We start from the raw sequence: 26,614 nt of genomic DNA, 5'->3' as shown, positions 1-26,614 counted from the left end.
ATTTCACCAAAATATGTTTTAAAGGGTTTGAATAAAGTATTCTTTGATGGGAATGGGCCCCTTGTTGCTCCGAGCAATTTCCCTGAAGGTGGCATCTGGCCTTCTGTTCTAAATGTCATCCTTCCAAAGGAAGTAAGAAGTAAAGCAGAGAGAGAGGCTTCCCTTGTGGTCCAGTGGCTAAGACTCTGCACTCTGGATGCAGGGAGCCAGGTTCAATCCCTAGTCAGGGAACTAGATCCCACATGCTACAACTCAGACCTGGTGGAGACAAACAATTTTTTTTTTTTAAGTAAACAAGAGAGACCAGGGATTGTATTGAGGGGACAACAGTGGTGACCCCTGTGGGAGTTAGGCAAGGTGTTGGCGGGCATCCAAAAATGAATAGTTCTTCTCAATCACAGAAAGCAGAGGTAAGTGCTTTCAATATCCAAATAGTATTCAAATATAAATATCATTTATGCCTGCCTTTGCAAAAGTGCCTGAAGCTTGAACAGATGCTATCTGTGCCTCCCTCCCCTCCGCAGTAGTCTCTGCGCGATGAAGGCCACTCACAGCAAACACCTGTGACTCTGCCTGGGGCCTCCTGTGATCACAGGAGCATGTCTAGCTGGTACACAGGTAAGGCCAGGAATGTGAGGGGTCAGTTACCCCAGGAACAGATCTCAGGGTGATAAGAGGATAAACATCCCAGCCCCTTGCCCCTGGGGTGGGACCAATTGCCATGTGTGTTCTATGCGTCTCCCTGGGGTCCCCAGTGGGATGGAGTCCTAGTTGCCCTCAGGGCCGTCTGCTCATTGGTGCCCCCTGCAGGGCTCCAGGGCTTCTGGGGGAAGCTGTTTAGTCACTACGTTGTGTCCAAAATTTGCAAACCCATGGACTGGAGCCTGCCAGCTTCCCCTGTATGGGATTTCCCAGGCAAGGATACTGGAGTGGGTTGCCATTTCCTTCTCCAGAGGATCTTCCAGACTCAGGGATCGAACCCCAGTTTCCTGCACTGGCAGTTGGATTCTGGATTCCCAGATAAACCACACCTCAGCAATCGTGTCAGTCTTTGGTTCTGATGACCCCAAACCAAGGCCACATCTTTGACAGATGTTGCCTACATCTTAAAATGCACCAAAATGCCAATAGCTACTTCCGTTGGGGAGGAGTCACTGAAACTCTTTTTGATTTGGTCCTCACAGCTGTGCTATGTGGGAGCTGGGGGAATTTGCCTGATTTCTAAAAATGTATTTATTTATTTGGCTGCATCCAGTCTTAACTGCTGTACTGGGGCTCTCCTGCTTTGACATGAGGGCCCGGGAGTGAGCAGGCTCAGTAATTGGGGCGCAAGGGCTTTGTCGTTCTGTGGCATGTGGGATCTTAGTTCCCCGGCCAGGGATCGAACCCTTGTCCCCTGCATTGCAAGGCAGATGCTCAGCCGTTGGACCACCAGGGCAGTCTCTGGTCCAATTTTTATAAAGAAAGAAACTGAGGTACAGGTCGCATGACTGCTCCCTAAGCCAGGTCTGCAGCAGCTGGCTCTTGGAACACCAGACTTTCACTGTTTTAATATGTATAGCTCAGTGTCATTTACTGCATGGATCACCTATATCTAGTTCCAGAACTTTTCCATCACCCCAAAGGAGACCTTGTCCCTACTAGCCATCACTCTCCATCCCCCACCCCAGCCCCTGGCAACCACTAATCTACACTCTATCGATTTGCCTGTTCAGGACATTTCATATAAATGGGATCATACACCATGTGGCCTCCCGTGTCTGGCCTGATGTTTGGTAGTTCATCCATGCCGTAGCGTGTGTCAGAGATCCATTCCTTGTCACGGTTCAGCACTATTGCATTGAATGGAATATTCTCGTATGCACCACTTTTTGTTTATTCATTCATCTGTTGATGGACAATTGTGTTGTTTCCATCTTTTGGTGATTATGACTAGAATGAGCACATATATACAAGGATTTGTTTGAACACTTGTTTTCAATTCTTTTGAGCCGGCTTAACTTTTGTCCATCTACCCTAGTCCTGGCCTTGGGCACGAGGCCTTAGAAGTTCAACTTCTAATTCTCCTGACCAGTCCAGGAGATGAGGCACTCCTCACCCATAGCCACCTGGGGTCCTTCCTCCTCAACTCTCTTCCCCCTCTTCAGAGTCCCCAGGGCCTGCCCCATTCCAGAGAGCTCTCAGAAAACTGGAGTCTCCAATGTTTCCCGGGCATGTGCTCTGTCCTGGATCCTATGTGACGAGGTTATGGGGTTCTAGCCATCACCACTGCTGTGTGGTCTCACATAAGTGACCTTGCTCTTCCGGCCTCTGTTTCCCCATCAGTGAGTGGGATTGTCCTAAGTAACTAAAGCCAGGAAGTACATGGTGCGTGTCTGCAGTACCAGGCATGTGACATGACATGCTTTTTTTTTTTTTTTGCCTGCACTGTCTTGGTTGCGGTGCGCAGGCTGTAGAGCTGGGCGGCTCAGTAGGTGCTACCTGCAGGCTCTCTAGTTGCCGCTTAGTAGCCCCATGGCATGCAGGCATCCCCTGCATTGGAAGGCAGGTTCTTAACCACTGGACCACCAGGGAAGTTTGACATTTGTTCTAACTTTATCCTCTTCCATTGATATTTTCATGCACACCACAAGCCTTTGCTTTCTGGATACCCCCTGCGACAGGTGCCATATAGGAGGAGGAGGTTTGTGTAGGCTCCCAGGGGGCTCAGGAAGGATGTAGCCGAGGGGAGTGGGGCATCCAAGTCTCTCGCTGATCATTGGCTGGGGACCAGCCTCCCCCAAGGCTGCTGGGCGCTGCCACCTCTCTGACTATGGGGACAGGTCCTGGGGTCTTCAAGCCACTGTGTGGCTGAGCTTCCTCCATTAGGTGGCCCTAGGTGGCCTAGGAAGGGATGGACAGGCTGGGATATTGCTGAGGACATTAGTCCATTTGGAGTGGGGGCAGAAACCAGGGCATCCCCATTCCCTGTGATATTTATATGCATGAAGATTTGTGGGAAATGGATCCCAGACTTGGCCCTACAAGGGGTACACTCTCTGTCCCCCAACTTTTGCCCTCCACACCCCCACTCCTTCCAGTGCACCCTTCATCCTGGACCTAACTTGGCCATGCAGCACGTTTGGTTGTGGCTCAAGTGACATGGAGATAGTGACATGGAATTTATTTTCAGGTAGTGCAGGACAGGGATGGGAATGGGACCTCTGGAGACCCCTGGGGCTCTGAGTTATCCACCAAGCCCCGTAAGTTCCAAGGGTCCGAGAAACCAGCCATCAACCCACATTTTCTTGCCACCAGGCACTCCAACTAACAGAAGCACAGCTTGACAAGCATTGAGGACCTGCTGTGCACAGGCCCCGGGAGTGACTCATGTAGTGTCTCACGGGAGCCCTAGAAGAAGGAACCATTTCTGTTCCCATTTTACAGGCCAGGAAACTGAGCCACAGAGTGGTGAAGCCCTCAGCCACAGGCCCACAGCCAGGAGTCTGGGTCCAGGTCTCCAGGAGCATCCGTGGCCCAGGGCTGCTCTGAGCTTGGCACATGCAGGTTTCAAATGCTCACAGCCCGGAAGGAGTCGCAGAGTCTGAGGCTTGCACTATCTGCAGCATGGAGGCTACAGGACCCAGGTTCGAATCCAAGCTCTGATGCTCAGTACTGGCCGTGGGAGCCTTGGTGAGTCACTGCCTCTCTCTGGGCCTCGGTTTCCTCATCTGTAAAACGGATGGAGATGTTTAGAGAACCACTGTCTAAGCTCTCCCCTCCCCCTCCTGCCTAGAACAGAATTTTATTCATTCTGGGCAGCTGCATTTCCTTGTCTCCTCTATATTGAAGTGTGGCCACATGACTGTTCTGGCCAGTAATGTATAACCAGAAGAGTCCCAAGGCCTCCCAGGAAGACTCCCAAAAGCTCCTGAGTCAGTCCTGGCCTCTGCCTTTCTCTCTGAGTGAGGAGGTGAAGGTTGGACCCCCAGCAGCCATTCTGTGCCACGAGGCAACCTTGAGGACAAAACGCAGAGATGCCGTGAACTGAGAGAGAAATCAAGTTGTACTGCTACTGTGGTTGAGCCTGGAGCTATCTCTACAAGAGTCCTCTTCCTGCTGCCTGACACTCGGTCTCTATCCCTGATCCTCGGGCTCACACCAAGGTGGAGTCCTTCCCTGAACCCCCTGGCCTGTGGCCCAGGATGCTGTGCATCTCATGTGTGACCTCTCCCCAGCGCCCCTCACTGGCAGACAGTGTCCGGTGCATGCGGGATGCAGGCAGGCCGCTCTCCCGGCCTCCTCCCATGACTGCTGGTGCTGTGTCAGTGACCATGGGTCTGAGGGAGTCCCCCAGTTTAGGGAAGGATGAGTAGAGAGTCCAGTGATGAATACCCTGCTGGGGCTGAGCCCTGGGGCCGGCCTTGGAGACTTCAGCAGGGCGGACAGGGTCATCTTCAAAGTGTGGTGGGGACAGTTCATGGAGGCCCCGGCGGGTGGTCCGGGCGGCCTGGAGCAGAGTCTGGGTCAGTGCTGCCACCAGGACGAGAGCGCCCAAGCCAAGGATGGAGGCAGCTGCTGCACCTGTCTCGATCTCGAAGAGCAGCAGGGCGTAGATGGACAGTGCTGGGGAAGGAAATGGCTCTTATTCAACGTTTGATCCCCAAGCCCTGGAAGAGCTCCCCACATGGAAGGCAATTATAGAAAACTATACATTATGATAGGCACATAGACTAACTCATCTAACCCTTCCACACCTGACAAATATGTCATCATCACACCTACTTTACTATGTGTGTAGACACTCAGTCATGTCCAACTCTTTGTGACCCTATGGATTGTAGCCCACCAGGCTCCTCTGTCCATGAGATTCTCCTGGTAAGAATACTAGAATGGGGTGCCATTTCCTCCTCCCGGGGATCTACCCAACCCAGGGGTCGAACCCGCATCTCCTGTTTGGCAGGCGGATTCTCTACCACTGAGCCACCAGGGAAGCCAGTGTTATGTGTACTTAACCACTATTGAAACAACCCAGATCTCAGACTTTTGGAATCCTTATGATTGACTTGGAGTGAATGGCAGTCCCTCTCTGACCTCAGTTTGCTTATCTGAACAATAAGACAGTTGGCGACCTGACCTCAAGGACTGGTCCTCTGTGGCCCTATCCAATGTCCAGTTGGCACCTTTCTTTTTGGTGGGAACTATCCTGTGCATTGTAGGATATTTAGTAGCTTCTACCCACCAGATACCAGTATACCCTCCCCCATCTTATCACGAAACCAAAAATGTCTCCAGATATTGATTGCCCAGGGTCCCCTCCGGGGCAGAGTCAGCCTGCATTGAGAGGTGCTGGTCCAGTCCCTAACCCCACCCTGTTCACTGGGCTAGGAGGACTGACCCACTTCCCTGGCATCAGTGATGTATATGGTCCTAAGTCTTGGCCAGTCAGGGTGTTGCTTCCCCTGGTTGTAGTGATTGGTGCGTGGCTATCACATGACCCAAGTTCAGCCAATCAGAGTCAGCCCTGGGACCTCTGCTTGGACTATGGGGATAGGGGAATTTCTTTATGGCAGCAATTAAGGAATTGCCAGCCTGGTGTGCTGCAGTCCCTGGGGTCGAAAATAGTCGGACATGACTTAGCAACTGAACAACGACAAAAAAGGAGAGCAGCTCAGAGTTGGTGGGGGATTTCTCGGCACTTTGTGGGCTGTTTTTAGGCTTTCTCCAGCTCTGCACTCTTGTTTTTGAACATGCCACACTGTATTATGTCTGGCATATTAAAGCGAGGCCAAGGACTTTTTTTGCTCTAAACATTTTTAAAAGGTCTTTATAATTATTATTTTGGTTCTGGTTAGCAATGAATGAATGACTGGCTGGACATGCTTGGAAATTCTTGCTAAGTGAGGTCACCTAACCTCAAAAAGAATATAAATGGGAGCTGAACAAATTCTTCATTTAATGCTTAATGAGGCTGACATAGTTTTTGTGCCCGTTGTGAGTTTTTGTGTATTTTAGGACAAGAATATTTTATTCTCCAAGTCTCTAACAGTTTTGTCAGCCCCTGAAAAGGCTTGAGGTCATAGGTACTATGTTGAAAGTGCTTACAGATAAAGACTTCTTTCTCAGGGCACAGTGGGTGAAGAGGTGAAGTGAGAAGCATTTTTTTTCTGACCTCATTTGAGTGCTTGGATCCAGCCACACCTGAAACCACTAACCCTTGATCTTTTCAGATAGATGAGTCACTCCATCCACTCTCCTTTTAATAAAAAACCCCACATCCAGAGTATTTTATTAAGTCAAACAACAGGAGTGATGCACAGTTATCCTGTGTGTACAAATTCCCACAATAAACCCTAAGCTCATATTTCATAAATAATCTTTTAATAAACTTCTATTTCTCTATTGTGGTACTAAGGGAAAAAATAGTAACAGCAAATCCCTTGTTTTTCAATAAGCTGATTTTTTTTTATTCCAGTAAAACAGGTTGTCTATAGGGCTACCAGAGATCTATGGATGATTTAACACTGAGTCTCCAGAATCAGCAACATATTTTTCAAGATTAGAACAAAATATAAGATGTCAACAGTCTCTTCAAAGAAATGTGATGATCTGATTTCTTTACCAGCATGTGTGGGTGATCAAAGAAGAGTTACAAACTAGGGAAGGAAAGATTGCGTGTCCTTCTGGCACCCAGGTTATTAGCTTTTACTCTGCTTCATATTTGGGGATTTAAAATTGCATTTCTGGTTTAGGGGGCATTTTTTTTTTTTCTTAAGCCCTTCTTAAGCTGGATTCTGATATTTGTGATCAAAACAGTTTTTGCTAAGGCCAACCTGTGAAACACTATCTCCAGAAACCAGCAAGGACTGGGAAACTTTTGTTCAAACCAGATGTAGACAAGCGATGAATCACGAGTGTTCTGAAGACAACCACCATTTATGGAAGCCCCACTGGGATCAGATGCCAGGCATGGGCACAAGTGTCAGAACCAAGAGTGAAAAAGGTAGGCTGGCTCCAGAGCTGACCCCAATTGTGGGGCCATTATCCTTGGCTGCTCCAACTCAGGGTCCTATACCCCATGTTCTGTCCTGAGCACATACCTGCCAAGTAGACGGAGACCCCGCAACAGAAGAGGCCGAGAGCCACATGTCTGAGGAGGCGGCAGTCATAGAGAAACCAGTCAGACCTGGCAGGGAGGAGGGCAGGAAGAAAATGGACTCAGGAGGCAGAACTGGTGGAAGAAGTTTGGGGAGGAGAGGAAGGGAGAATGGTCCAGCTCTGGGGAACTGGAGATCTATGTGAGGACCCAACCATCCACTCAGGTATCCGTCCCCCTCCCTGCTCAATCACTCTTTACCTTCCGCCACCATTTATTATCCATCCATCCATCCTATCCATCTGTATGTATCCAACCATACAGCCATCCATTCATTTAACCATGCTGTGTTAACCCATCCACCCATTTATTTAAACAGCCACTATCATCCATTATCCATTTGTCATTCACCATCCATCCATCCATCTCCCACCCCTGACCCATCCATCCATCATCTGTCTCCCAGTCACCATTCATCGAGTCAACCATCTATCTGTCCATTCATCCATCCAGTCATCATCCATTCCATTCCCCTCCCCCATAACCCACCAATACAGTGAAAGTGAAAATGTTACTCAGTCGTCTCTGACTCTTTGCCACCCCATGGACTGTAGCCCGCCAGGCTCCTCTGCCCATGGAATTTTCCAGGCAAGAATATTGGAGTGGGTTGCCATTTCCTTCTCCAGGGAATCTTCCCAATCTAAGGACTGAACCTGGGTCTTCTGCATTGCAGGCAGATTCTTCACCATCTGAGCCACAAGGGAAAACAACCTACTTATATACATCAGTCCACTAAAACATCCAACATTCATGAAACAGCTGTTGCATATGGACACTTGCTAGGCATCTGACTTCCATTATTTTACTGACCATAAGCTTATTTGGGAATGAGGAAACTGAGGCTAATTTGTTATCAGCCACAATAGAAACAGAGATTCCCAAGAGCTGTGTGAATTGAGGACATGGTTTTGAACCCAGCCCTGTGCTAAGTTTTTCTGCTGTGTGCATGCTCTTCTCCAGTCCTGTGAGATCAAGAAAAGGAGATTCCATCATTGCTCACCTCCCACCAGTACCATAGAAATGGCCTCCTCCCTGGTCTTTCTGCCAACTCCCCTCCTGACCCCTTTTCTGCACAGTGGCCAGAGTGAGTTCTTCCAAACCCACTTACTCCAGATCACGCCCCTCCTGACTCACAGCTTTCTCAGTCAGAGTAAAAACCTAAGATCTTCACCAGAGCACAGGAACCTCTATATAATCCAGTACCTCTTGGACTTCCCTGGCGGTCCAGTAGTCAAGACTCCAAACTGCCATTGCAGGGAGTGCGGGTTCTATTCTTGGTCAGGGAACTTAAATCATGCAAGTTGCATGGTGTAGCAAAAAAAAAAAAAAAACCCCCAGTACCTCTCACTTCCACTTCCTGGCCCTCATCTCCCTTATCTACCCCCACCCCAACCACATCGATCACCTCCATCCCCCTTTAACACTTCAAGCTCATTCCTGCTCCAGGGCCTTTGCACATGCTGGTGCCTCTGCCTGGATCACAGTCCCTTAGATCTTGGGCCTCCTCTCCTTCTTCAAGTCTCAGCTCAGTCCTCCCTTGATGGTAGGACTCACCCCCATCCCCATGATGGTTGGTCTCACCCCTACCCTTTCTTGCTCCACCACATCACCTCATTTTCTTCCCTTTCCAGCATTCATCACCATTTGACATTATTGATCTGTTTTTCTTCTTCATTATCTGCATCCCCAGGAAGGTGGTCCAGACCCACTTGGGTCCTGCTGAGTCCCCAATACCCAGTGCTGGTCTCAGCCCCCAGCAGGCACCCAACACATATTTGTAAACTGACAGAATGCATGCTTTTCAGCACCCCCTTGAACTAGCAGATAGAGAGTGCATGGTTTGGATGGGATTCAGTGGTGGAAGTGCCCATCTGATCAAATCTATGGAAGCCTGGGCCAGGATCCTGGCTCCCCTCCCCCAGGAGGGCGGGACAGCCAAGTCTTTGGCTCACTGAACATCCTCACTCCACATGCAATGCCTCACCCCCTGTGCCCATCTCCCTGAGCTCAGGTGCCTGACAAGGAACTCTACCCCCACCCCCACACCTACCCCTAGCCAGGGCACAGGTTCCTGGCTCTATCAGCTTCAAGTTCAAATGCAGCCCACTCCCTTCCAATCCTAGCAGCATAGACAGAGCAGCCTCCCCTGTCTGAGACTAAACAGGAGGATGATAAGGGGTACCAGCCGTTCAGGGGGCTTCACCGAGCTAATCACAAGATGTGGGAGGCATCTAGAGCTTAGGGTTCCATTAAATAACAAGTGCTATCAACACTGGGGCTAGCTGACTCCAGGCCTACTTTGAGCCTCAGTTTCCTCATCTGTGAAATGGGGAGTCGCAGCAGCAGTTATACCTGCTGTAAATTTTCAGCAAATATAGGAGAGAGGGAGGGATGGATGGACGAAAGGAGGAAGGGAAAGACGGATGAAGGGAGGGAGTGAGGGAGGAAAGCTCTCCCCAACGCTGAGGCCCAGAGAAGGGCAGCGGCTCGCCCGGGCCGTCCAGGCCCCAGCCAGGCAGTGGGGCCGGCCCTCCTACCTGTTAGAGCCTGGTCCCCGCGCCATCTCGGCGCCCAGGTGGCCGCAGAGCGCAGCGAGCAGCAGGCAGGTGAGGCCCAGCACCAGGGCCAGCGCGGAGAGTGCGGCGGCCAGCGGCAGCAGCGCCCCGGCCGCGTCCTCCGGCAGCCGGGGGCCGGCGCCCAGCTCCGGGCCCAGCCCGTCGATTCGCGGTCCTCGAAGCTCCGCGCGGCCCGCCTGCAGCTGGAACAGCAGCTGCGCGCCCAGCGCCGCCAGCACCGCCGCGGGGATGCCCAACAAGACCATCGCGGCCAGCACCCGGCCGCCGTACGACCTGGCCATCGGAGGGGTCCTGCGGGCCTGGGGGACAGCTGGAGAATCAAAGAGATTTTAGGGGGCAGGGCAGTTGAGGGGCGTCTTAGGGCCCTCGGCGGTCCAGAAGGGGGCGGTTTTTGAAAGTTGGAAGGGCCACAGAGAGCCTGGGACGCCAGTCGCGGTGGGGACGAGGAAGCGCTAGGAAAACTTGAGACGAAGTCTTCTCTCTCTGGGGACCCTGTGGGCGCCAGCTCCCGGCCTCCGGGCTCTTGAGGGGCGCGGCCAGCAAGGGGCGGGGCGAATAAGGGGCGAAGGCGGTCCCACGTGGGATAAGCGCACAGCGGCTGTGTCCAGGGCCACTAAACTCATTAAAGTGTCCCCCTTTCCCCTCCCGCCGCTCCAAGCGCCTGTTTTATCGTTGTTTGGGGGGAAAGAAAAGAAACTTGCACAAAATTTTAAATAATTCACTTTGCTACCCGATCTCTACCTGGCAATTGACTGGGATGTACCCTCTGCTCACCTTCTTTCAAGGCTGTGCAGAGACGTCACCACCTCAGAGAGGCCCTCCTGGACCTCCTCTCCACGCAGCACACCCGCCTTCACTGCTAGAGTTTGTTCTTCCCACGGCACATTTTGGGGGGTTATTATTATTTTTTTTTTTTGCATTTCAAGAAGAATTCTAATGAATCCTACTTCTTAAATCTTCCCATACATAGAAAAACAGTATAACCATGAACTTGAAACATCTGTTCTTTGTGAGAAGCAGTAATATTTCATCAAGATTTATCTCTGATTACATGTATTCTTTAACAGCAAAACATGTAAGCTAGTTTTCCCCCACCTCTTCAGAGCAGCTCCTCAGAGCTATCTGAGAGACTTGTCTCCCAGGTTATAGTCCTCAGTAAGACCCTGAATAAAGTTTAACTCACAGCTCTCACATTGTGCATTTTTCTTTTAGTTGACAACAAAATGAATACATATTTAAGTGTCTGTGTATATATCTCTGTATATGTATATATTAATCACAAAAGCATTTAGAGTGGTTATTATTTCCTGTCTACCAGGGCTTGTCAGTATGTCTTCCATGTAATGGACCAGTATGGTGTTCTGTGGGATATCAAGATATCTGGGGCAAGGAGATCCAACCAGTCCATCCTAAAGGAGATCAGTCCTGGGTGTTCATTGGAAGGACTGATGCTGAAGCTGAAACTCCAATACTTTGGCCACCTCATGTGAAGATTTGACTCATTGGAAAAGACCCTGATGCTGGGAGGGATTGGGGGCAGGAGGAGAAGGGGACGACAGAGGATGAGATGGCTGGATGGCATCACCGACTCAATGGACATGAGTTTGAGTAAACTCCGGGAGTTGGTGATGGACAGGGAGGCCGGGCGTGCTGCGATTCACGGGGTCACAAAGAGTCGGACACGACTGAGCAACTGAACTGAACTGAACTGAAGGTCTATATTATGATAAGGAACAAAGGAACTGACATTGCCTTGAGGCATCAACCATAAAGTTTATGCTCTTGTTCCCGCTTGGTAAATGCAGATCTATTCTGATTTGGTTGCAATGTGAATGAAGAAGAAAGCATTCTCCAAGTCTGTAGTTCCATTATCAGGTGCTTGGTGCTGTGTTAATTTGCTCCAGAAGAGATACCACACTTAGAATTGTGATTTTTTTTTTTATCACCACCTAACTAAATTTGTGATGATCTGTCATTTTTCCATGACTCAACTGGCTTTTGTTAGTGGCCAAACAGGGGCCCTAAGGAGACTAGCCACTGGGTTGGAAGGCAATTATTCCAGGTGGAGCACCTGAGACACTTGTGGGCAGAGCAGGGTTAACTGCTTCAGAGACTGGGGAAAGATCGCCTCCTTGGGCAAAGGAGGTTAGGGGCAATTTAGAGGTATGCAGTTTGCAGCCTCATGTCTGCCTAAATGTACCCACCCCCTGTCTCAGAGTTCCACCCGTTTCCACCAGTGCTGTTACCTTAGCATAACAAGGACAGTGAGACTGACCATTTAATTGTGACTGCAGCTCTGCAATTCACATGCTTAGCTCCTAGGTTTGGTATTAAGTCCAAGTATCTGCCTATAACCCCCAGGACATGGAAGATTCCTCCAGAGCTCCATGGATGCATCATAATTCTGTATAAATATATATATGTATATGTACATATATATAAGTTCATGGATGTTCATTTAATTTCTTTCCCCCCTATGTAAGCTGTAAAAAGAAGGTGCATGCTCAGTTGTGTCCAACTCTGCAACCCCGTGGACTGTAGCCTGCCAGGCCCACCTGTCCATGGGATTTCCCAGGCAAGGATACTGGAGTGGGCTGCCATTGACTTCTCCATATTTATTTATTTTTAAATTTTAAAAATAGAACTGAAACTTATATGACATAAAATTAACCATTTTAAAGCGAACCATTCAGAGGTCTTTAGCACATACATAACGTTGTGCAACATCGCCTCGATCTAGTTCTGGAATTTCCATTCCCCACCTCAACCCCCATTAGCAGTCACTTTCCATTCCCCCTCTCTCAGCCCCTGGTAGCCACTATTCTACCTTCTGTCTTCTACGGATTTGTCTTTTCTGGACATTTCATATAAAAGAAACAAGACAATATGTGGTCTTTTGTGTCTGGTTTCTCTCCCTGGGCCTAAGATTTTTAAAGCTCATCCATACTGTGGCGTGGGTCATTCCTTTTTTATGGCTGAATAATATTTCATTGTATGAATGGACCACATTCAGCTTATCATTCATCTGTTGATGGACATCTGGGTTGTTTCCATCTTTGGTTGGTTATGAATAGTGCTGCTATGAACAGGTACATGGAACAATTTGAGTCCCTGTTTTAATTTCTTTTGGGTCTATACCCAGAGTGGAATGGCTGGGTTATAATGATAACTGTATTTGAGCTATTGAGGAACTGCCTGTTTTCCACAATGCCAGCACCAGACACCCTGAAACCATTTTACATTCCCACCAATAGTACACCAGGGTTCCAATTTCTTGATTTGCACATCAACACTTGTTATTTTTTTTTTTTTTTTTTTTTATTATAACCATCCTATAGGATGAGAAGGGGTATCTCATTGCGATCTTGATTTGCATTTCCATAATAACCAGGGATGTAGTGCGTCCTTGTTGGCCAATGCACTTGTTGGCCGTTTGCATATCTTCTCTGGAGAAGTGTGTCTTCATATCCTTTGTTCATTTGGGTTGTTTTGTCTTTTTGCCTTCCTGCAGCACTTTGCATCTCTGGCAGCACATTGCCGTGCACTTTCCTGCTATCTGTGGCTGGGGAGTGGGGGTGAGAAGAGCTGCTTCAGGACCGTGGGATGTCTACTTCAAGTGTCCACTGCTGTGTTCCCTTTGTGTCTGGATCTGCACCCAGCACATAGTAGGTCTTCAATAAAGCCTTGCAGGACATGAATGAATGGGTTGCCTTGTACTCTGACTCTGGAATTCTTGTAAAGTTTGAAATATCAAATCTGAAAAAGGTTTCAAAGGTAACACATTCCTGCTACATCCAGAATATAAGGGTAACTGAGGTCAACATGGCCTGATGCAACCAGGTCCCTGTCTTAATGTATCAGGCCTGAAAGATGGCATAGTCATCATCTAGACTTTACAGAAGAGGAAACTGAGGCACCGAGAGCTTCAGCGACTCCCTGGGTCACACAGTCATCACAGACAGCCTGGCTGTATAAAACCCAGTGCTTTATACTACTTTCCAGAAATGTTATAGATCCCACTGGTTTTGAATTTACATGTCTTTTTTCCAATTTGGGGAGTCATTTATCTTTTTCAGGTTTCAAATTTTGGGGGTCTTCTGGGAAAAGTTTGTGAGCCTTGAGCCCCCAGCCCAGTGCCTGATGGGCAAAATGACCGCAAGGTCGAGAGTACAGGGTGAACTTTCAGCAACAGGTGGCCTCACCTCCCCTGGAGATTAGGGGTTAGGGATAAGCATGAAGTGAAGCACTTGTCCAGCCCCCAAGCCTCTGCTGCTGCTGCTAAGTCGCTTCAGTTGTGTTCGATTCTGTGCGACCCCATAGATGGCAGCCCACCAGGCTCCCCCGTCCCTGGGATTCTCCAGGCAAGAACACTGGAGTGGGTTGCTATTTCCTTCTCCAATGCATGAAAGTGAAAAGTGAAAGCAAAGTCGCTCAGTCGTGTCCGACTCTTCACGACCCCATGGACTGCAGCCCACCAGGCTCCTCCTTCCGTGGGATTTTCCAGGCAAGAGTACTGGAGTGGGTTGCCACTGCCTTCTCCCCACAAGCCTCTAGGGCCTCCCAATCCGAGTCTCAACTCCCTCCCCGCTTACCCTTTCCGGGAGCTGGGAGAAGGTGTGGATTGCATTTATTTGCATGTTTAGCCCCACCCAGAGGACACGTTTCGCCGCCAAGCGGCGCCAGAGACAAAGTGCAGAGATTCGTGCGCGGGGCGAGCTCCAGCTCTGCCTCCTTGGCTGACCTGCCAGGTAGAACCTTATCTTATTGTCATTTCCCAGAAGAAAGAAGGCTTCCCAGGTGGTCCTGGTGGTAAAGACCCCGCTTGCCAGTGGCCAAGACTTAAGAGACCAGGGTTCGATCCCTGGGTAGAGAAGATCCCCTGGAGCATGACAATCCACTCCAGTATTCTTGCTTGGAGTATCCCATGGACAGAGGAGCCTGGAGGGTTACAGTCCATGGGGTCGTAAAGAGTCCGACACGACTGAGCAACTTAGCACAGAAGGGAAAAAGGAGGCTTAGAAAGGTGGAGGGACTGTCCTATAGTCACACAGCCAAGAAGTGTTCCAGCCTGGCATTTTTGATATCTATACCTGCTGTCTCCCCACCCCCTGGCCCCCCACGGGGAATCCTCGGGGTTCACCAAGGACAGGAAGACTGAACCCTCGCTGTAAGTCCGGGACTCCGCGCACATGACACCAAATATTGAACTGCATCTTGTGTAAACGATAAATCTGTTGTTAAAGGATTGTTGTAAGCTTGCACATGAAATATGTGAACAACTCATTTAGCGTGTGATGGGCGAGCCGTTCTCAGCACCATCATTGGATTTTAGTTTGTATTTTCCCCTTTTGCAACTATTAACCATCTCACCTCCTTCAGTCTTAAAGATATTTTTGAATATTTTAAAATATGACTCAGACATGCCACTGGAGAACCAAGACAGGCCCTGGGTGACAGATTCTGAGGGGGATCTCACCTAGAAACCTCCGTCATCCTCCCTGCTCTGGGTCCCACCCTCCATCTGTTGGTGGGGGTGGGGCACCCTCCATCTGTTGGCGGGGGTGGGGGTGGGGTGGAAGGGTTGTCAGAACCAACTCCATCAGATCCTGCCCTGCTTCTCTCCGCCATGTCATTACACAACCCCTCGCCCTGACTCACTCCTGGAGGGTGGGCCTCAAATACACCCTCTCTACTCCCCAATTCTAGGCCTTTCTTTCGAATCCGGGTAGCTCAGAGTAGCCCCACCCCTACCGCCCCTCGGCTCCTGGGGCTGGGCTCAGAATAAAGACAACTTCCATCCCCAGCCCTGGGGCTCGGCTTTAAACTGGGTCCCCTCCCTCTGAACTGAACTGAACCTCCCTCTTCCTGCGCTTCACAGGTGGTGCTAGTGGTAAAGAATCCGCCTGCCAAAGCAGGAGATGTAACAGTGGGTTTGCTCTCTGGGTTAGAAAGATCTCTTGGGATAGGAAATGACAACCCACTCCAGTATTCTTGCCTGGAGAATCCCATGGACAGAGGAGCCTAGCGGGCTACATCCATGGGGTCGCAAAGAGTCAGACACGACTGAGCCACCGAAGACATCCTTCTTCTTCCTAGACTGCACTGAGAGGTTCCCTCCCCTCATCCTGTCCCCTTTTCCCGCCTCGGTGAGGCTTTTCAGAGATTCTGCTTGCTCTGCCAGCCAGCCTTCCACCTTGGGGCTCAGAACAGCTTACCCCCACTCTGGTCCCGCCCACTACCGGGAGGAGGGATTTGTCGTTGTTCAGTCGCTCAGCAGTATCCGACTCTTTGCGACCCCGTGCCCTGCAGCACGCCAGGCTTCCCTGTCCATCCCCACTCCCGGAGCTTGCTCAAACTCACGTCCATCTAGTCGGTGATGTCATCCAACCATCTCATCCTCTGTCGCTCCCTTCTCGTCCAGCCCTCAATCAGGGGGAGATGAGAGCTCATCAAAGAATCGCTGTCTCCCCCGCTGCACCCCCCTCCCCGCCCCGCATCCTTGTGTTCTTGCCTACAGGGGATTCAGAACAGATCCCCAGCCCCCAGTCCCACATACCCTTGGGGGTTGGGGAGAGGACTCATCACAGACCTGCACCTCTCTGTTCCCTCCCACCAAAAGGGTCAGAACAGCCGGCTTCCCCCTCCCCCCGGCCCCGCCCCAACCTTCCTCTTGAGGGTTTCATCATAGAACCCCCAGTCCTGTCCACTCCATCCAGGGGTCAGAACAGTCCCGCGGCCTCGCCCTCGGCCTCGCCCTCCTGTCCGCAGCCGCCCGCTCTTCCCCGGCCTCGTGCGCCCCGCGCAGCCGGGTCTACGCGGTACTTGCAGCGGCGCAGGGGCTCGGTAAGGCTCCGCGGCGCGGGGTCGTCCAGGTCCTCGGGCTGCAGGAAGCTGCGGTCCAGCACCTCAGCCGCCTCCTGCCAGTTGGCGAAGCAGGCGGGGCCCAGGCGCCGGATCTCGTCGGCCGCGTCGAGCGTCAGCACATCCCCGCTGGGTTTGAGCACCACGACAGCCGGCAGGCGCTCCACGCAGAACTGGCGCCCGAGGTCCCTGCGGGGCGGGTGGGTCAGTCCGATCGGACCTTCGTCCTGGATCCCGAGCTGAGGAGCCCTCCACCCCTCCTCCTAGTACTTACTGAGCGCCTTCTGTGTGCAGCTGGCCCAGGCCAGCCTCTGGGAATGCCCAGGAACCCAGAGAGGCCGGGGCGCACTGGCCTCCCGGCTGTGCACCCACCACAGGGCCTTTGCACTGGCCATGTCCTCTACCTTCAGCACTCTCCCCAGACATCTGAGGGTTAGGACCCTGTATGCTGCAGACACCTAGCCTTACATTCAGTGCCTCTCTCTCTGCTCATGCACGACTCTCAGCACCCAACACACTGCATAGTTTATTTCTCCTGTTGTCGTTTTCTCCCACAATAGAAAGTAGTTTCACTGGGGCACGGATTTCTGTCTCTATACCCGGGTGTCCCCAGTTCCTGAAACAGTGGGGGGCACAGAGTAGATGCTTGGAAAATGCACATGGGATGAAGGAATAAATATTGATCAATTCCATAAAGAGATATTAAACTGCCTAAGGGTCAGAGAGGGCCTCTCTCAGGAAGTGCCCTTGGAGCTGAGATCTGCAGGATGAGGAAGGGGAGAACAGGGGAAGGCTTTCCCAGGCAGAGGGCTCAGCTGGTACAAAGGCCTGGACGTCCGGGAGAGATTGGAGTGCAGCCCTGATCATAGTGCAGGGCCATGGGAAGGACTCGATTTTGTTTTCTGGATGAGAGGAAGGCTGTCAGAAGCCATCCACTGGAGGCCCCAGACTTCATCTCCCATTTAGGCCAGAATCTTATGCATAGAATTCTTCATAGAGTAAAGAAGGCTGCCAGGGCTGAGCCCATTCATCCACAGTTCTCAATTTGGGTTCTTGGGTGGCCCTTTTGCCGGCCTTCATGCAAAGAAACATAGTGCTTGCAAAATCCCAAAGGAATAGGTTGCCAGACTTAGCAACTAGAAATAGAGGATACCCTGTGTGAACAAATTTGAATTTCATGTAAACAACAAATAACTTTTTGTAAGTATGTCCCTGAATTATGTGGGACATACTTATACTCACAATTTTCCATTGCTTATATGAAATTTATATTGAACTGGGTAGCCTGTATTTTGTTTATTTAAAAAAGTTGTTTTTAATTTGGCTATGCAGCCTATGGGATCTTAGTTCCCTGACTAGAGATCAAACCCACAACCCCTGCATTGGAAGTTTGGAGTCTTAACTCCAGGACCACCAATGAATTCCCCTGGGTATTCTGTATTTTATCTGGCAGCCTGGTATGTAGGGAGGGTAGAAACTCTGTCTGGATACTTGCCTGGGGGAAGGGTATCCGACTCTTTGTGACCCCATGGACTGTAGCCCACCAGGCTCTTCTGTCCATGGGATTCTCCAGGCAAGAATACTGGAGTGGGTTGCCATTCCCTTCTTCACGGGATCTTCCCAACCCAGGTACTGAGCCCTTGACTTTTATGTCTCCTACATTGGCAGGTGGGTTCTTTTCTTTTTTTTTGGCAGGTGGGTTCTTTACCACTAGCACCACCTGTTGTTGAGAGGACCCTGCCCCAAACAAAGTCAGTGTTTGGCTGTGATGCCCTTGTAGTTGGCATTTCTTGCCCCGCCTGAGGGAGATATTTGCCCTTTGGGGAATGGAGCCTCCTCAGCTGCAGAAGCCCGTGGGAGTGAGCAAGTTTGCAAACTCTGATAATCTTGGGTGGTGGATAAAGGTCTCCATGACCAGAAACTTCGAAGTTTTGTAACAAAACTGATGAGATCAGTAAAATGTCCCAAAATCTGCAACTTACTTTCAAATGTTCAGCACAAACTTCACACCAGTGGAGATAAAGCAAATAGAAAAATATGAATAATTTTTATGGGGTTCATTGTGTGCTCCTTCCAACTTTTTGGTATCTTTGAAATTATTCTTATCTCTCTCTTTTTTTTTTCTCTTGGATGCTCTGTGCGGCTTGCAGGAAATTTTTCATGATAAAAACGCGGGGCTTAAAAAGAATGTAAGTCTGAGACTCCCCTGGGGGTCCAGTGGTTAAGACTTCATGCTTCCACTGCAGGGAGCATAGGTTTGATCCCTGGTGGGGGAATTAAGATCTTGCATGCCATGTGGTGCAGCCAAAAAATAAAGAATGACAGTCTTATTGCAGAAAAGGGGAAAGTTTTAAAATAGCCACAAATGATCACGCTGTTTATCCGGCAGCTCACTGGAAAGCTTGAACACAACCACCTCTCTCTCTCAGCTCCACTGCTGTCTGAGGCTCGCATACCCACTTATTAGGTGACATTTGGGGCACTGCTACATACGGTGCCTGCTGGCTTCCCAGGTGGGCGCTGGTGGTAAAGAACCCGCCTGCCAGCGCGGGAGACAGACTCGATCCCTGGGTTGATCCCTGGGTCGGGAAGATCCCCCGGAGGAGGGCATGGCAACCCACTCCAGTATTCTTGCCTGGAGAATTGCATGGACAGAGGATGGCTACAGCCCATGGTTACAGTCCATGGGGTCACAAAAGAGTCGGACACAACTGAAGTGACTTAACATACATGCATGGTGCCTGCTGGCTTCTTACTCTGGGTGTTCCCTGAACTGGCTGTTTTTTCTCTGAAATCCTCCAAGCCTTTGTGCTGTGTCTGTCCTCTGCCTGGAAACCCTTCCCTTTCCTCACTCTTTACCCTCCTATCTATCCTCTCTGTCTTTGGGGTTCTCTCTTTGAAGCCATTTCCTCTGGGAAGCATCCCCCGACTCCCAAATCTCAGCAAGGTCTCCCTGTTCTATTTTCAGAAGACACTCTGGCTTTGGCCTTTGGAACTGCTGCAGTTTGTTATTACGTATTTCTTTGAATGTTTGAGTCTTGGTTTTATGTTTGGCCTGCCTGCTAGGTGGTAAACTCCCCTGCAGCTGGGTGGAAATGGGCATAGGTGCCCCTCCCTCCCCCATCTCCACACCTGACTTCTCTGTCCTAATTGGCCCACAGAGGGTGCTTTTATCAACTCCAGATGGAACAGATACACCAATAAACAGATAGTCTTCCTGGGTAGCTCAAATGATAAAGAATCTGCCTGCAACGTGGGAGACCTGGGTTTGATTCCTGAGTTGGGAAGATCCCCTAGAGAGGGGCGTGGCAACCCACTCCAGTATTCTTGCCTGGAGAATTTCATGGACAGAGGAGCCTGGCGGGCTCCAGTCCATGGGGTTGCAAAGAGTCAGACATGACTGAGCAACTAACACCACTTTCAGCAGAAACAGCCCCTCCTCCAGGAAGCACTCCCTGACCTCTCCTCTTGTCTCACCTCCTCAGGTCATCCTCGAAGGGCAAGAAGAGCCACTTCTTGGGCATGTCCCTGAGGAACAGGTCTTGCTGCTCCTCCGTCGGGTCCTGGGACACGTACACCAGGGCCAACTGGGCTGCCCGCAGCACGTAGAACTCATCCGTGAGCCGCACGAAGAAGTCCCGGAGGATGGGCGCAAAGGCCTGGCACTCCGGGCAAGACCCAGCACCAAAGAACAGCAGCACCAGCCGGTTTTCCAGTCGACGGCTGAGCTCAGCCTCTGTGTCCAGCTCATCCTGGTCGCTGTTGTTTCGGATCAGGACGCGGCCAGAGAAAAGGGAGGCCATGGCAACTCTGGCTGGGTGCTGGGGACAGGGTGGAAGGACTTCGTGTGACCCTGAGCCTGCTGGCTGGCTGCTGCCCCAGGATTAGGAATCCTTAAGAGGCCAGTGTAGGACGTCAATAATCTGCCTAAACCTCGACCTGATTCTTTGCTGCCTCTGAGGGCAGAGGGCCAGCTGCTCATGGGCTGGTCTCAGGAGACAGCTGCGAAGAAATTAAGAAGCCAGTCAGACTGAGATGCGGGTATGAAAATATTTTATTCAATTGTGATGTAAAAAGATAAGTGAATCTTACTGAATGCACTCAGGAATTCAATCTTCATGAATGCATTTGGTAATCCTAAATCACAAAGGCTCTATTAATTAATTACTGTGATTTCTAAGTTGTTGTTTGATCACTCAGTCATGTCTGACTCTTTGTGACCCCATGGACTGCAACACTCCAGGCTTCCCTGTCCTTCACTATCTCCTGGAGCATTCAAACTCATGTCCATTGAGTCGATGATGCCATCCAACCCTCTCATCCTCTACCGTCCCCTTCTCCTCCTGCCCTCAATCTTTCCCAGCATCAGGGTCTTTTCCAGTGAGTCAGGTCTTCATGTCAGGTGGCCAAAGTATTGGAGCTTCAGCTTCAGCATCAGTCCTTCAATGAATATTCAAGATTTATTTCTTTTAGGGCTGATTGGTTTGATTTTCTTGCAGTCCAAGGGACTCTCAAGAGTCTTCACATTTCAAAGGTATCAGTTTTTCGGTGCTCAACCTTCTCTATGATCTAACGCTCACATCCCTACATGACTACTGGAAAAGTCATAATTTTGTCTGTACGGACCTTTGTTGGCAAAGTGATGTCTCTGCTTTTTAATATACTGTCTAGGTTTGTCATAGCTTTTCTTCCGAGGAGAAAGTGTCTTTTAATTTCCTGGCTGCAGTCACCATCCACAGTGATTTTGAAGCCCAGAAAATAAAAGTCTGTCCCCATCTATTTGCCATGTGATGGGACTGGATGCCATGATCATAGCTTTTTGAATGTTGAGTTTACTGTGATTTCTAAGTTGAGATGAGTGTAAATGATATTTGAAGGTATCCGCCTGCCATGACCATGAGGTGCTATGAAATTATCTTAGATTTACGCGGGTGACAGAGTCACAGAACTGGCCAATAGCTGCTTTGGTAGCCCATGAGAAAACATGCACAATTCCAGTTAGAAGTTAATAAGAGTCAGCTATATTTTTTCTTCCCTCCTCCCTCCTGAATTCTGTGTGGACAGCCCACCTTGAGATTCCACGGTGTCTTAAGTGTGAAACTCACCATCATAGTATTTTGCAACCCTCTCCCATCAAGCCCTGGGGACTAGTTTCCCTCTCCTTAAAGCCAAGTTGGCTCCTAACTTGCCCCCCCACCTTTTTTTAAAGTTTATTCATTAAAAAAATATTTTTAAATTTATGGCTCTGTTGGGTCTTCACTGCTACTCGCAGGCTTTCTCTAGCTGCAGCGAGCAGGCTGTTGTGGAGTGTGGGCTTCTCATTGTGATGGTTTCTCTTGTTCCAGAGCATGGGCTCTAGAGCACAGGTTCAGCAGTTGTGGCACACAGGTTTGGTTACTCCGAAACATGTGGGATCTTCTTGGACAAGGGATCGAACCACTGTCTCCTGCATTGGCAGGCGGATTCTTAACCACTGAATGACCAGGGAAGTCCATTCTTAACTTGCTTTGACCAATAGAATGTGGTGGAAGATGCGAATTCTCAGGATAAGGCTATTCTCGCCTCCCACACTCTTTTGGAAGGAGGCATCCTGACATCCCGTGTAAGGAAGCTGATCTAGCCCCAAGGTTGACAGACTTTTTATGTAAAGGGCCAGGGAGTAAATATTTTCCACATTGTAGGCCATATGGTCTCTGCTACAACTTGGAATTCTCTCATTATGTGCTTTCAAAAGCTTCTCTAGATAATATGAAAATGAATTTATGTGTCTGGCTTCCAATAAAACTCTGTTTACAGACATGGAAATTTGAATTTCCTAGAATTTTCGTTTGTCATGGGATACCAATCTTTTGACTTTTTTTTTTAAACTGTTCAAAAATGTGAAAACCATCTTTTGCCCATAGTGAGCAGGGTTTGGCCTGTGACCCTGTTCTAGCCTACTGGTTCAGAAGCCACATGGAAGACACCTAGATGCCCAGCCAACTGCCAGGACCAACTGCCACACGTGTGCCCTTACAGCCTAGCTGCTAGCAGAGTGTAGCAGAGTGACCAAGCCAGGTGAGGCCGGCAGGGGACCATCATGTGTTACTGACCAGGGTTGGGTTCTTGGCCTCCTTAATCAATAGAAATTGATCAGAGGCCAGACAAGAAGTTCGGGCAAGACTTCACTGGCAACCCTACTGTAGCAGTGGGGAGAGAGAGCAAGTAAGAGTCTGTTGCTTGCTCACTCACTGGGAGGGGGAAAGCTTGTTCCTTATTTGGGGTGAGGCTAAGTATGTGTCCAGGAGTTGGGTAGGAGGGGTGGCTTTGGTGGTGGTGTGTGCAGGTGGCATACCTGATTATTGTTGCTCAGTAACTCAGTCCTGTTCAACTCTTTGCGACCCCATGGACTGCAGCATGCCAGGCTTCCCTGTCCTTCACCATCTCCCAGAGCTTGCTCAAACTCATGTGCATTGAGTCGGTGATGCCATCCAACCATCTCATCCTCTGTCGTCTCCTTCTCCTCCTGCCTTCAATCTTTCCCGGCATCAGGGTCTTTTCCAATGAGTCAGTTCATCGTATCAGGTGGCCACAGTATTGGAGCTTTAGCTTCAGCATCAATCCTTGTAATGAATATTCAGGACTGACTTCCTTTAGGATTGACTGGTTTGATCTTGCTAGAGAGTCCAAGGGACTCTCTAGCGTCTTCTCCAACACCACAGTTCAAAAGCATCAATTCTTCTGCATTCAGCCTTCTTTATGGTTCAACTCTTACATCTATACATGACTACTGGCAAAACCATAGCTTTGACTATACAGACCTTTGTCGGCAAAGTAATGTCTCTGCTTTTTAATACACTGTCTAGGTTGGTCATAGCTTTTCTTCCAAGGAGCAAGCGTCTTTTAACTTTGTGGCTGCACTCACCATCTGCAGTGATTTTGGAGCCTGAAAAAAATAGTCTGTCACTGTTTCCATTGATTCCGCATCTATTTGCCATGAAGTGATGGGACCTGATGCCATGATCTTCATTTTGTGCATACTGAGTTTTAAGCCAGCTTTTTCACTCTCCTCTTTTACTTTCATCAAGAGGCTCTTTAGTTCCTCTTCGCTTTCTACCATAAGTGTGGTGTCATCTGCATATCTGAGGTTATTGATATTTCTCTCGGCAATCTTGATTCCAGCTTGTGCTTCATTCAGCCTAGTGTTTCAAATGATGTACTCTTTATATAAGTTATATAAGGGTGACAATATACAGTCTTGTACTCCTTTCCCAATTTTGAACCCGTCCATTGTTCCATGTCCAGTACTAACTGTTGCTTTTTGACCTGCATACAGGTTTCTCAGGAGGCAGATAAGGAGGTCTGGTGTTCCCATCTCTTGAAGAATTTTCCAAAGTTTGTTGTGATCCACACAGTCAAAGGCTTTAGCGTAGTCAATGAAACAGAAGTAGATGTTTTTCTGTAATTCTCTTGCTTTTTATGATCCAACAGATGTTGGCAATTTGATCTTTGGTTCCTCTGCCTTTTCTAAATCCAGATTGAATGTCTGGAAATTCTCGGTTCATGTTCTGTTGAAGCTTGTCTTGGAGAATTTTGAGCATTTCTTTGCTAGCATGTAAAATGAGTGCAACTGTGTGGTAGTTTCAACATTCTTTGGCATTGCCTTCCTTTGGGATTGGAATGAAAACTGATCTTTTCCAGTCCTGTGGAACTCCTGAGTTTTCCATATTTGCTGGCATATTGAGTGCAGCACTTTCACAGCATCATCTTTTAGGATTTGAAATAGCTCAACTGGAATTCCATCACCTCCACTAGCTTTGTTTGAGTGATGCTTCCTAAGGCCCACTTGACTTATCACTCTAAGATGTCTGGCTCTAGGTGAGTGATCACACCATCGTGATTATCTGGGCCATGAAGATCTTTTTTGTATTATTCTTCTGTATTCTTGCCACGTCTTCTTAATATCTTCTGATTCTGTTAGGTCCATACCATTTCTGCCCTTTATTGTGCCCATCTTTGCATGAAATGTTCCCTTGGTATCTCTAATTTTCTTGAAGAGAGTTCTAGTCTGTCCCATTCTGTTGTTTTCCTCTATTTCTTTGCACTGATCACTGAGGAAGGCTTTTTTTATCTCTCCTTGCTATTCTTTGGAACTCTGCATTCAAATGGGTATATCTTTCCTTTTCTCCTCTGCCTTTTGCTTCTCTTCTTTTCTCAGCAATTTGTAAGGCCTTCTCAGTTTTGCCACTTTGCATTTCTTTTTCTTTTAGTTCTACCAGTTTATTGCTACCAACCCATCTCCCTCCGCCCTCATGTATGTGTGCTCAGTCATGTAACCCCATGAACTGCAGCCTGCCAGGCTCCTCTGTCCATGGGATTCTTCAGGCAAGAGTCCTGGAGTGGGTTGCCATTTCCTTCTCCATGCATCTCTTTTTCTTGGGGATGGTTTTGATCACTGCCTCCTGTATGAAGTCGCAAACCTCCATCCATAGCTCTTCAGGCACTCTATCAGATCTAATCCCTTGAATCTGTCACTTCCCCTGTATAATCATAAGGGACTTGATTTAAGTTTGCCTGAATGGTCTAGTGGTTTTTCCTACTTTCTTCAATTTAATTCCGAATTTTGCAATAAGGAATTCATGTTCTGAGCCACAGTCATATCCAGGTCTTGTTTTTGCTGACTATATAGAGCTTCTCCATCTTTGGCTGCAAAGAATATAATCAATCTGATTTTGGTATTGACCATCCAGTGATGCCCATGTGTAGAGTCGTCTCTTGTGTTGTAGGAAGAAGGTGTTTGCTATGACCAGTGCATTCTCTTGGCAAAACTCTGTTAGCTTTTGCCCTGCTTCATTTTGTACTCCAAGGCCAAACTTGCCTGTTACTCCAGGGATCTCTTAACTTTCTACTTTTGCATTTTAACCCCCTATGATGAAAAAGACATCTTTTTTTTTTTTTTTTGGTGTGTGTTCTAGAAGGTCTTGTAGGTCTTCACAGAACTGTTAACTTCAGCTTCTTCGGCATTAGTGGTTGGGGCTTAGACTTGAATTACTGTGATATTGAATGGTTAGCTTGGAAACAAACAGATATTATTCTGTCGTTTTTCAGATTGCACCAAAGTACTGCATTTTGGACTCTTTTGTTGCCTATGAGGGCTACTCCATCTCTTCTAAGGGATTTCTGCCTACAGTAGTAGATATAATGATCATCTGAGTTAAATTCACCCATTCCCATCCATTTTAGGTCACCGACTCCTAAAATGTCGACGATCACTCTTGCCATCTCCTGTTTGAGCACTTCCGATTTACCTTGATTCATGGACCTAACTTTCCATGTTCCTATGCAACATTGTCCTTTACAGCATCAGACTTTACTTACATCACTAATCACATCCACAACTGGGTGTTGGTTTTGCCTTGGCTCTGTCTCCTCATTCTTTCTGGAGTTATTTCTCCACTCTTCTCCAGTAGCATATTGGGCACCTACTGACCTAGGGAGTTCATCTTTCAGTGTCATACTCTTTTGCCTTTTCATACTGTTCATGGGGTTCTCCAGGCAAGAATGCCGAAGTGGTTTGTCATTCCCTTCTCCAGTGGACCTCATTTTGTCAGAAGTCTCCATGACCCGTCCATCTTGGGTGGTCCTACCCAGCACTGGCTCATAGTTTCATTGAGTTAGACAAGGCTGTGATCCATGTGATCAGTTTGATTAGTTTTCTGTGATTATGGTTTTCATTCTGTCTGCCCTCTGATGGATGAGGATAAGAGGCTTGTGGAAGCTTTCTGGTGGGAGGGACTGGCTGTGGGGCCATGCTCAGCACACCTTTAATCCAATTTTCTGCGGATAGGTGGGGCTGTGTTCCCTTCCTGTAGTTTGGCCTGAGGTCAAACTATAGTAGGGCTAATGGCAGTAATGACCACCTTCTTCAAAAGGACTTATGCCAGAATGCAGGGCCTCCCAGGACTGCTGTGGTTAGTGCCCCTGACCCTCGGCAGGCCACTGTCAACCCACACCTCCACCAGAGATTCCTGGACACTCACAGGCAAGTCTGGCTCCTTGTGGG

The 26,614-nt window shown here is 48.9% G+C and overlaps 2 protein-coding genes across 3 annotated transcripts; both read right to left on the bottom strand.

Moving 5' to 3' along the window:
• Nucleotides 1–1,855: 1,855 nt before the first annotated feature.
• On the bottom strand, nucleotides 1,856–10,257 carry TMEM221 (transmembrane protein 221). 2 transcript variants are annotated; one of them, XM_043911030.1, is made up of 4 exons: nucleotides 9,673–10,250; nucleotides 7,080–7,165; nucleotides 4,375–4,605; nucleotides 1,856–3,710 (listed from the first exon to the last, which is right to left on the bottom strand). In XM_043911030.1, the coding sequence occupies exons 1-4, from the start codon at nucleotides 9,990–9,992 to the stop codon at nucleotides 3,649–3,651; spliced, it is 699 nt and encodes a 232-aa protein (XP_043766965.1). In that variant the 5' UTR covers nucleotides 9,993–10,250; the 3' UTR covers nucleotides 1,856–3,648. The 2 variants fall into 2 exon arrangements, with proteins under 2 accessions (XP_043766965.1, XP_043766964.1); XM_043911029.1 differs by having other exon boundaries at nucleotides 1,856–4,605; nucleotides 9,673–10,257.
• Nucleotides 10,258–15,697: 5,440 nt separating this feature from the next.
• Nucleotides 15,698–20,375, bottom strand: NXNL1 (nucleoredoxin like 1). The gene is made up of 2 exons (XM_043913885.1): nucleotides 20,050–20,375; nucleotides 15,698–16,761 (listed from the first exon to the last, which is right to left on the bottom strand). Exons 1-2 carry the CDS (start codon nucleotides 20,373–20,375, stop codon nucleotides 16,431–16,433), a joined length of 657 nt encoding a protein of 218 aa, XP_043769820.1. The 3' UTR covers nucleotides 15,698–16,430.
• Between the last annotated feature and the right edge of the window lie 6,239 nt (nucleotides 20,376–26,614).

This window comes from Cervus elaphus, chromosome 9 (genome assembly GCF_910594005.1).
Source record: "Cervus elaphus chromosome 9, mCerEla1.1, whole genome shotgun sequence".
Classification (NCBI taxonomy): Eukaryota; Metazoa; Chordata; class Mammalia; order Artiodactyla; family Cervidae; genus Cervus; species Cervus elaphus.
The sequence above is the reverse complement of the archived record's forward strand: the minus strand, read 5'-3'. Positions and strand labels throughout refer to the sequence as shown.

Bases quoted from the DNA above. Each gene is read 5' to 3' on its own strand.
- NXNL1 (XM_043913885.1), bottom strand. From the start codon at position 20,375: ATGGCCTCCCTTTTCTCTGGCCGCGTCCTGATCCGAAACAACAGCGAC. The intron at 16,762-20,049 runs GTGAGACAAGAG...CCCGCCCCGCAG, and splicing joins TTCGAGGATGACCTGAGGAG to GGACCTCGGGCGCCAGTTCT.
- TMEM221 (XM_043911029.1), bottom strand. From the start codon at position 9,992: ATGGCCAGGTCGTACGGCGGCCGGGTGCTGGCCGCGATGGTCTTGTTG. The intron at 7,166-9,672 runs GTAGGAGGGCCG...CCTCCCTGCCAG, and splicing joins CGGGGACCAGGCTCTAACAG to GTCTGACTGGTTTCTCTATG. The intron at 4,606-7,079 runs GTATGTGCTCAG...TTCCTTCCCCAG, and splicing joins GGTCTCCGTCTACTTGGCAG to CACTGTCCATCTACGCCCTG.